This window comes from Sapajus apella, unplaced genomic scaffold, assembly GCF_009761245.1.
Source record: "Sapajus apella isolate SASKATOON/1434 unplaced genomic scaffold, GSC_monkey_1.0 scaffold32, whole genome shotgun sequence".
Lineage (NCBI taxonomy): Eukaryota > Metazoa > Chordata > Mammalia > Primates > Cebidae > Sapajus > Sapajus apella.
The window spans coordinates 5,372,368-5,383,914 of NW_022436972.1; the positions used below are offsets into that span (position 1 = coordinate 5,372,368).

The 11,547-nt window shown below is 38.1% G+C and overlaps 1 protein-coding gene across 1 annotated transcript; it reads left to right on the plus strand.

The window, feature by feature from the left end:
• Window positions 1-8,907: 8,907 nt before the first annotated feature.
• On the plus strand, window positions 8,908-9,961 carry LOC116562182 (divergent paired-related homeobox-like). Its single transcript, XM_032294332.1, has one exon. It carries the CDS (start codon window positions 9,005-9,007, stop codon window positions 9,506-9,508), a length of 504 nt encoding a protein of 167 aa, XP_032150223.1. The 5' UTR covers window positions 8,908-9,004; the 3' UTR covers window positions 9,509-9,961.
• Window positions 9,962-11,547: the final 1,586 nt, after the last annotated feature.

Below are 11,547 nucleotides of genomic sequence, written 5' to 3' on the forward strand. Positions count from 1 at the left end.
CAGATTTATCACTATAAGAGAAAAGAAGTTACAAACCCTGTAGAAGTATCAGTGTGAACATATTGTTTAATAGATGACAGATGGATGGATGGATGGATGGATGGACGGATGGATGAATACAGATATATCTTTTCACATGGTTTAATATTCATACATTTATTCCACAGCTCTGTCTGCTGAGATGGTCAAAAAGCAGTGACACTTCAGTAGCAATGAGCACACCTAGTGCACAGATCTTGGTTTCTGAATATGATTCTTCAATAAAAAGAACTGGGGTGCCTTGTAGAAGTAGTTCATTCCAGGGCTGAGGCAGGGACTATATAAGATGAGCCTGGAGAATCTTGTGGTGCCAGAAAATAAGGAAGTACTAAGAAATGAAAATTGGTGTAGGGGGTGAGGCATATCAAAAGAACAGAAGAGCTCACCTAAAAGAGCCCCCTATGGCCAAATCTGGAACAATTTGAGTAACAAAATAAATACAATAGTACTGGATTAAAACTCAAAGAATAAAATGAATATTTATGAAATCAAATGGACATAAATAAATGATTGTATTAATAAATAAAAGGGGGAGAAAAGACAACTCTTTCTTAAGGAAGCATTCCCATTACTACATATAGAAGGAATAATGTGTATAGAAATTCACCATTAAAACATAGAAGAAATGATTTCTAAGGAAAGATATACTAATGGATGCTAAGATTAATGGGCACAAGTTTAAAATGAAAGAGAATATTTGCATAGCGTCAAAGTATCACCCCTCAAATATTTATTCATTATAAAGCGAAATGTTATAATTTTACAGTGGAGAAACCTGGCAAAAACCATCTTGGTCAAAACATTGTAGAGTGTTTAAAAATGAGTGGCAGTGTTTTTGTCTTAGTTTGTGGTGGGGTGGTGAATATTGCCAGCATTCAGTCTAAAAATGTCAAGGATGCAACATGTTCCACAAGTGGAAAAGCGACGCATGATAAATTGTACTGCATTTTCACAATTCTCAGATGTGCAATCATGTAGATGGGACCCTTATGGATGTGAAAGCCTTTTTATAGTCTATCAGTATCTGAGCCTACTCTGTTTTACATAAAAACAATGTATTTTTGCATGATGTTAAAATTCAATGAATTCAACTGCTATATAAATTAAGGAAAGTCCTACTTTGTTTACTAATAAAAAGTTGTTTGTTTCAGAAAATCACATCACTGATGGTAATTTTGAGTGCTTGTAACACCTTGGTCTACAGTCATTCTATGTTTAAGTGGAAGTATACAAGCACTTCAAGTTTTCTAGGATAGCTGTTCCTGAGCATTTACATGTTGACTTACATACTCTTTGACTATAAAGTACCCGCCTTCATTTCTTATTATATTACAAATAGGTATTCTATTGAATTTGTTGAATACGCACGTCTCCAACATGTTGGCAGATTGTCATCTCTGGATTCAGGTTTATAGAAAAGGGGTAAGATATTTTTAAGGGTGATTTGATTAACAGGTGGTCCTGGGCCGGATATCCAAATACAAAAGAGTGACATTTCTCTAAAGAAGATACTCAAGTGAGCAACAGCATATGAAAAAGTGCTCAATATTATTCATTAGGAAAATTCATATCAAAATCACAGTGACATATCATTTCAAACCTATTAGGATAGCTATAGTTTTTTTTTTCCATTTTTAAATTGCAGTAAAATACACACAACATAAAATTTACCATCTAACCATTCTAAGTATATGATTCAGTATTATTCACTGCCATTAACATTATTGTACAACTATCACCACCATCCTTCTCTGGGATTCTTTTCATCTTTCAAAACTGAAACTCTATATCCATTAATAATAACACCTCAATTTTCCCCTTCCCTCAGCCCCTGCAACCACTATTCTATCTTATGTCTCTATAAATTTGACTACTCTAGGTTCCTCGAATAAGTGGAATCATACTGTATTTGACTTTTTGCGATTGGCTTACTTCATTTAATGTAGTCCCTTTGTGGTTCATACATCCTGTAGCATGACCTTCCTTTTAAAGGCTGAAAAAAATTCCGTTGTATGTATACACTCCATCTTCCTTATTTTTTTACTCATCAGTGAATACTTGGGTTGCTTCTACCTTTTAGTTATTGTGAATAATATTGCTATAAACAAGGGTGTACACATACTTCGAGATCATACTTTTATATGCCTACAAGTGGATTTGCTAAATTATATGATAATTCTTTTTTTAATTTTTTGAGGAGCCAGCAAACTCTTTTCCACAGTGGCTGCATATTATAAATTCCCACTAACAACATAGAAGTTTTTCAACTTCTTCACATCCTCACCAGCACTTGTTATTTTCTCCTTTTTTCTTTGATAATAGCTCTCTTTCCATTTATTAATGTTTTCTTTTATTTCTTCCAGCAATTTATTTGTAGTTTTCATTGTACAAATCTTTCACTTCCTTGGTGAAGCTAATTCCTAAATATTTCCTCATGGGTGTGAGGTGGTATCTCACTATAGTTTTGATTTGTATTTCCCTAATGATTAGTGATATTGATTCAAATGCTTATTGGTCATTTGCATATCTTCTTTGGAGAAATGTCTATTAAAGCTCTTTGCTCATTTTTGTATTGGATTAGTTTTTCTATTGTTGAGTTGCAGTAGTTCTCTCTACATAGTCTTGATTTTAATCCCTTATCAGACATATTATTTGTAAATATTTTTCCCTTTCCTGTAAGTTGCATTTTTAGTTTTTTTGTTGTTGTTGAGACAGAGTCTCACTCTGTTGCCCAGGCTGGAGTGCAGTGGCATGATCTCGGTTCACTGCAGCCTTTGCCTCCCAGGTTCCAGCGATTCTCCGGCCTCAGCCTCCCTAGTACCTGGGATTACAAGCATCTCCACCATGCCTGACTAATTTTTGTATTTTTAGTAGAGATGAGGTTTCATCATGTTGGCCAGGCTAGACTCGAACTCCTGACCTCAGGCGATCCACCCACCTCAGCCTCCCAAAGTGCTGGGATTACAGGTATGAGCCACGACACCTGGCCTGCCTTGTTACATTATTAAAGTATCTTTGGGAGCATAAAATTTTTAATTTTTATAAAACCCAACTTTCTGGGTTTTGTTTTTCCTTTTCATGCGTGTTATTTTGGTGTCATATCTAAACAATCACTGCCAAACCCAATGTCAGCAAGAATTTGTCCTATGTTTTCTAAGATATTTTGAATTGACAAACACAAATTTATATACTTATAGTGTACAGCATGATGTTTTGAAATATAAATACATTGTGGAATGGCTATCAAGCTAATGTATGTTTTACCTCACATAGTTTTCTTATTTTGTGTGGTGAGAACACTTAATATCTACTCTTTTAGAAATGTTAAAGTATACATTTCATTGTTATTAATATAATCATCATGTTGTACAATAGATCTCTGGAATTTATCCGTCCTGTCTAATCAAAATGTGGTATTCTTTGACCAACATCTCCCCAACTCACACCCCTCCCACATATTGTAGTAACCACCATTCTACTCTATTTCTGTGAATTTGACTTCTAAGAGTTCTATAGTTTTATTGCCTGCTACAAGGTGGAATGATTTTATAGAAAATTTCGGAGAAGGAAGGGGGAGTTCTGATGTCAGAGTTGCCCTTTTTCATTGCAGGGTGTGATACAGAGATCACAAACACTGACTACAGCTTACAAGATACATGCTAAAATATTCTCCGTGTAAGGCAATCTGTAAAACTTCATGATTCAGAAGCAAATCAGCAAAACCTTATGATTTAGAAACAAGCTAGTGTCCTTTTCAATATGAGCAAGTTACATATTAAAAAGAAGGTCAACAGATTGAGCTACTTATAAGATGTGAGAGATTCACATTAAGATTCTTTACTCAGGGACAGGATGTAAGCCACAAATCATAAGATCTTCACAAATGGTTAATCTGAAAGCCTACCAAATGTGACCTGTAGATTATTATGTGTATAAATGTTTATAATTATTCCATCATTTTGCTATATTTAATTGTTTATTAATATATGATGTCCTGCCTTATCTCTTGTGAATTTTTTAATTTAAAATCTATTTTATCAGATATTACTATAGTCAATCCTGCTCCCTTTAGGTTACTATTAGCATGTAAGATCGTTTTATATTTTCTCATGTTCAACCTATTTGTGTCTTTGGATCTAAAGTAAGTCTCTTATAGACAACCCATAGTTGGTCATGGTTTTTAAGTCCATTTTGCTAACCTCTGTCTTCAGCTTACTGCAACCTCTGCCTCCCGAGTACAAGTGATTCTCCTGCCTCAGCCTCCCAAATAGCTGAGATTATGGGTGCCCACCACCACGTCCAGCTAATTTTTGTATTTTTATAGAGATGGGGTTTCGTCATGTTGTCCAGGCTGGTCTTGAACTCCTAATCTCAAGTGATCCGCCTGCCTCAGCCTCTCAAAGTGCTGGGATTACAGGCGTGAGCCACCATGCCTGGCCCAGAGCAATAATTTTTTTTTAATATATTAGCCTCTTAAATCATGTAAAAAAAAAAAAAGAAAAGTAGAGTTATAAACTGGAGTTACAATACTCCAAGCTTTGAGCTACTGCCTAGTTTTAATTTCTACATACAGGATTCCCTTCAGAATTTGTCACAGGAAAGATCTAATGGTAATGAATTCCCTTCGATATGGTTTATCTGAGAATGTCTTTATTTCTCCCTCACAGGACAGTTTTGCTAGATAAGGAATTTGGATCTAACAATTCTTTTACTTCAGCAATTTGACTGTATCATTTCACTCTCTTCTGGTCTCCAAAGTTACTGATGAGAAATCTGCTGATATTTTTATTGAGAGTCATTTGTAAGTGACAAGTTGCCTCTCTTATACTGCTCTAAGATTCTTTCTTTGTCTTTCAAGAGTTTGATTATAATGTTTCTTTGTGTGTATCTCTTGATTTTCATCCTATGTAGAGTTCATTGGGCTTCTCGGATGTTTACAAACTCACCAAATCTGGGGAGTTATCAGCTATTATTTCTTCAAAGAGCATCTCTACTTCTTTCTTTCTATTTTATTCTTCTGAGACTTCCACAATGTTTGTATTGGTCCACCTGATGATGTCCCATAGATCTCTTAGGCTTCATTTTTCTTTAATCTTTTTTCTTTCTGTTTTCAGATGTGATTATTTTGGTTTTCCTGTATTCCAGTTTACTGATTCTTCTTTTGGCCTGCAGAAATCTGCCTTCAAGTCCTTCTAGTGAATTTTTCATTTCAGTTATTATGTTTTCAGCTCCAGAAGTTTTTTTGGTTTCTCTTAAAATCTTTGTCTAGGAGACCTGTTATCTGCTCTTCCTACTGTGTGGTTTCTATTTGTTAATTTTTTTTTCCTTTGAATGGGCCATACTTTTCTGCTTTTTTGTTTGCCTTGTACTTTTTTGTTGAAAACTGAACATTTGGATTTAATAAAGCAGTAACTCTGGAAATCAGATTCCCTCACTTCCACAATGTTTGCTATTTTGTTTGATTGCTTGTTTCTGTTTTTGAAATGTAGTGGCCTGTCTGTGCTGGGAATCACTTTGAGGTGAAAACTTAAGATCTTCAGATTTTTTGAGCCTGTGCCTCTCCCTGGAAATGTGCAGCAACTTTCTAAATCCCCATATATGTGGTTGCTTTTGAATGTTCTAAATACTTGGCTCCCAAGTGGAAAAAAAAAAAAAAGGAAAGAAAGAAAGATGGGAAAACACACTGGCCCTTTAAATCCACAGCAAGTTGCTTCAGCTAGTGGGGAAGTTTGTGCAGTAATAAAAGTGTAAGGGTATGCAATAATGACTGCCCACTTCTGTACCTGTAGCTCCATGCCCAGTAGCAGCAATCAGCAGTCAGAGCATGGATCCCTGATATTTGGAGGACAACATCCTTTATGCCCACTATGGCTCCCACAAGTCGCATGCAAGCTGCTCCTGGAACCTGTGCACAGCTGCCTGCCACAAGGCTTGGGAGTGGGAATGGAAACACTGGAACACACATTGCTGGTGGGTATGTAAAATGGTGCAACCCCTGTGAAAAACATATGCCCAAAAGAATCAGAAACATGTACAAAAAAATTCTTGTACATAGATGTTTATAATAGCACTATTTACAATAGCCCGAAGTAGAAGTAACAAATGTCCCTGACTAGATAAATGGATAAATGAATTGTGGTACATACATATGATAAAACATTATTTAGCCATAAAACAAAATGAAGTACTTATACATGTTACCATATGGATGGATGTCAAAAAGTTATGTTAAGTGAGAGAAGCCAGGCACAAAAGGTCCCATGTAGTATAATTCAATTTTTATGAAATATACAATATATGCAAATCCATTGAGACAGAAAGCAAGTTAATGGTTGCCAGAAGCTGGGGGGAGAGAGCAATGTGAAATACCAGTAAAGGGTATGAAGTTTTAGTTTTGAGTGATAAAAATATTTTGGAACCATATAGAGGTGGCAGTTGCACAATACTGTGTGTGATTATGCCAAATGCCACTGAAATGTTCCTGACTGGAAATGATGTCTGGAAGTCAAGTGAGAACTCAGCTAAATTCTTAAGCTAATTAGTGGTCATGGAAAATCTCCTTACACAAGAACTAAAATTGTTCACTTTACAAGAGTTAATTTTATGTTACACGAATTTCACCTTGATTTTTAAAAGTCAGGGATTTGATGAGTTTTAGAACAGTAGTTCTAAGCAGCCAGAAATCCTGATCAGATAGAGATCCTAGTTACCCTGATTTCATCATTACACATTATAGCCACATATCAAAATATCACATGAACCGTGTAAATATGTGCGATTATTATGTATCAATAAAAAAAAAAACAATAAAAAGTGGTTTCAAAGATAATGGAGAGAGCACAAGGTAAGAAGAGAAATCCTGATCAATAACTGGATATATTATTCATGCTCTTAATTGGAAAGAATGCATATTTTACAGATTATCTGAAAGATATTTAATTAGGTATTTTGTGTTTGTCATGGCTGACAATTTATCTCAGAATACTTTCAATTAAAAGCAAGAGTCCTTCGAAGCAGGGTTCTCAGGCTGTAGGGGAACCTCCTTTTCTTTCTGTTTCCATTGCCCATTTACTCAGCCTTAAGGTTGCTGCCTGCAGCCCCCACCCCCCATTGACATGACAGATATTTACAGCTCAGCAGATAAACCAAGACTTAGTTCCATTTGTTACTGTCCCTGGTTCAATCCACTGTCTCCATGGAAAACTTAATCACCAAACAAGTGACAGAAAGAATAATTGGTATTTGGCTAGCTGGAAATGCTGTCTGTAAGTCAAGTGAGAACTCTTAGCTAAATTCTTGAGCTAATTAGTGGTCATGGAAAATGTCCTTACATGAGAAATAAATAAACCCTGTCGGCGGATCATTTATATCACAGCTGGTACCCGTCACAGCACTCACAGGTCATCGTGCCTCAGCCTGGCTTGTGAAGACCACCTGGCTCTTCCACAATGACTAGATAAGGCCTTACTTAGTAGGTTCTGCCCTGGCTGCTGATGCTGAACAAGATAGTAAACGGATGCTCCAAGCTAGCATATCCTGACATCAGTCCCAGAAACATCACTCTCTATAGCTCTTCATGATAACTTCATTCACAATCATTCCAAGAGCAGAATAGATTGACTGGTCGGAATGGGTCCCTGGAATGCATGATACTGAGGATTATGCAACAGCAGCTGGGCTGACTCTTGTGGCTATGCCCATGTGCTTGCAGGAGCAAAGCCAAATAGCCATAATCTTTGATCATCACATTTGCAGTATCTCTGATGTGGCGCGTATCACTTCCAGCCAGCACATTGTGAATGGTTGAAATGATACAAACAAATGTTGAAAACTACTCTCATTATTTTCTTAACATAGCGAGAGGCTGAAACATTGTCCTTTTATTTCTCTTCTCTCTGTCATCAGCCTTCTTTGCCACGTAAAAAAAAATGGAGGTACCCCAGCACTACTTACAGCTGCTTGTTTCAGGTTAGAGCAGAAGGGAGAATGTTCACTTGTCCTCTCCATGCTTATATCACAAGCTCCAGGAACAGCTTCTGTGCTCCTGCTTCTTGCCACAGACACACCATGAGAGGGATCTCAGTGAGAGAATCAGTGCACCAACCAAAAAGATGAGGCAGCAGAGAATGGCCCAGGTAAAGAGTGAAGTTGCCTGAGGTTCTAGAGACATACTCCTCCTGCAAGCTTTTTGCATCAGCAGAGAAGACTTTCCTCTTTGTGCTCTGCAAAGACAGAGGAGGATACCACTCTGCTAGGTAGACCGATGCTACTATTCCCTGCTTTCGGCAGACCCAAGTCTTACTGAGCTACAAAACTAGATGAGAGTTAAGAGAGCAGATTGGATTGAAGATGTATATGTACATATGGTATGCCAATACATGAAAGTGGTCTGACATAACGCACACTAAACTGTTCTAAGTAGCTATTTCTTGGGAAAGTAAAGGGAATGATGAGAAGGAGAAAATTTCACTTTTTATTCTCTACGCTTATATATTATTCAAGTTTTTTACAATGTGGATGTATTCATGTATTTATTGTGAAAATCTGTTCAGAATAGTTCTTTTTAAGCAAGTGTTACCTTTTTAATATGCAACCAATTACTGAAGGATAGAAAACATAGATCTATTAACAAATTCCAAATGACTATCCCAAGAACCACTATGTAACTCTAGGTGAATTACCTTTAAAAAACAAAGAAAGAAACAAAATAAGTGAAGATGAGTCTCTTAAAAATTATTAAGTATGTTAATTAGCAACAGAACCAGACAGTAGAATTAAACATTCCCCCACTTTAAGATAAATGTATGAAAATATCACAGGAGAAGGAGGGAAGGCTATGGTTAAGAATCTAGTCATTTGTCCTATCCCTGGATCTGAACCCAGGGACACATCTAGATTAGAAGATGCCAGGGTTGGAGGATCTTCCTAAAGGCAAAGACCAGATACATTCAAACAGAAACGAACCATGTTCACTGAGCAGCAACTGAAAGACCTGAACATCTTATTCGATGAGAATCCATACCCAAACTCCAGCCTTCAGAAAAAAATGGCCTCAAAAATAAATGCACCCCCTACAGTACTGCAGGTCTGGCTCAAGAACTGCAGAGCAAAACTCAAGAAAGCCAAATGCAAGCATCTTCAGCAAAAACGAGAAACTCCACAACTGCCAATACCGGAGGGTGGGGTCACCACCAGTGCCAGCTGGAGAAATGCAGACACGCTACCCAGATTGCCCAGCATTGCTCATCCAATCGGCCTGGTGTACACGGGTCATCAGGTACCCTCATTCCATCTTATCACGTATCCCAACTTCAAGGTCCATGCAAATGAGTTCCTTGGCCACAGAATGGTCCCTTTTGGCTGCTGCCAAGATCCTAACATATACTTTCTCTACCCCATTGTGGAATCCCAAGTTTATGCCCCAAGCTTCATTTCTGCTTCTTCTGCCTGCTCATCTCTACAAAGTTGAGAGAGATGATAAATACAAAAAGTCACATGCTGAAAAAAAATTCTAGTCATTTCCTTCCATAATATTTTAGCCTTACTGCATGAAATAGAATGAGCACTTGAAAACAGCTGCATTCCTAGCATGGGTCTGTATCTGGTCTAAACTCAGACACAGACCCTTAAATTGAGGTCAGGACATCCTGGGCTCTGACTGCTGTGGCAGAAGTGACATTGGTCTTTTTGAGAGTATCATGCATATAAATAAAAGGACACATTAAAAGGAACCTTGGCAACTACACAATAATGACATCTGTAAGAGCTATCTAGGGTTTAGAGCCATTGATGTGAACAAGTGTTTGACCTAAGTTATCTCATTTGGTCCTGATAGTATCACTGTGAAGGGAGGGTAATTTCACTCATTTTACCGAATCTTCAACCAAGACTCTAAGATGTTAGAACTTGAAGAGATCTCGGAGACACAGAAGATACGGTGCTTTAAAAAAAAAAAATTGAGTACAGATAAGGAACCTAAGCCCTAGAGACATGAAGTGATTTGTCCGCTACTGGATGATAATGGAACCCAGACCTTTGACTCAGCTCTTTCACTCCCTAATACCAATATATGGATTGGTAAATACTTTGCCTTTAATCTTCTCTCTCACACAAACTTGGGTCAGGGACCATGGGAAATTCTGTTTTTTCTTGACTAGTTCAGATAGAACAACAGTCACACATGTCACCAAGCCCAGCCTTACTTAACAAGCATAACTCCCAAATCATCATTTAATTGGTCACAAGTCTACAGCTGCCTCAGAGCACACGCCTCATCCATCTCTCACTCCAACTAGTTCTTTCAAGAAATAATAAAATTATTTCTGCAGAGTCTTGCTCTGTCACCCAGCCTGGAGTGCAGTGGCGTGATCTCAGCTCAAGCAATTCTCCTGCCTCAGCCTCCTGAGTATCTGGAACTATAGGTGCACACCACGATGCCTGGCTACTTTTTTGAATTTTTAGTAGAGAAGGGGTTTCACCATGCTGGCCAGGGGAGGTCTCAAACTCCTGACCTCATGATCCGCCTGCCTTGGCTTCCCAAAGTGCTGGGATTACAGGCGAGAGCCACCAGGCCCGGCCTCTTTGACATTCTTGAACGATGCTGACTTTTTATAATTACGAAGAGAGATGACACCTTCTGAAACATTAGCTTGATTCAAGTTATATGAATTCATCACTTGAAATATGGATTCACTACATCAGATTGTGTATCTTTTAATCAGAAATATTTCATCTCTGTAATCAGCAGCAAGGTTTTGTCATTGCTGTTATCACTGCTGCATGCGCTGGTCTAGCATAAATTCCAAATCACCCAGCACTATGTCAGCATTGGTATCCGTGTTAGTCAGAGTCATTATGGCTGTGGAGTAAATATGAGTTTTGGTAGCTATTGTTGGGGGTTATTGATGATGAGATGATAAAAGATGGGAAAGGAGAAGTGAGAAATGGAGTCTCTGATAAATGAGAGGGCTGTGTCAATTAGGGATCTTAGATCAATGCTGGATTTTGACAGAATAGAAATTAGAGTTTCTTCAGGAAAAGCTGAAGAACAAAACTTACAAACTGGGTAGAAAGCAGGGATGTTAAATAGCAGCCAGAGTACAGCTAAACCTTGCCACAAGGGGAATATGGCGAGGACACTCCCATCACCATCACCAAACACTGGCCACCACTAGTGCATTTCTCCTCGTACCCCGGATGGTGCCATCATACTTCTCTCACTGCTGAGCTGCCCACGCCTGCCCCACAATGGGCTCCCTAAAGTTCCTGTTTATTGGATCACAAGCTCCCAATCTGCAGTCCAGGGAGGAGTTTCTGATTAGAAGTACCTAAGATGTATGCCTTCTCCCTAGCAGCAAGACCCAGGCAACTAAGAGAAGTACCTGACAGCAGGAAGCAGGCTCTGCTTCCCAGTAATTGGCATTTCTGGGCATTTCTCAAATGTGGGAAGGGACTGCAGACATCTAAAACAGATGTATGCTAAATACCCATGTAGTGCTCCCTTTAGAT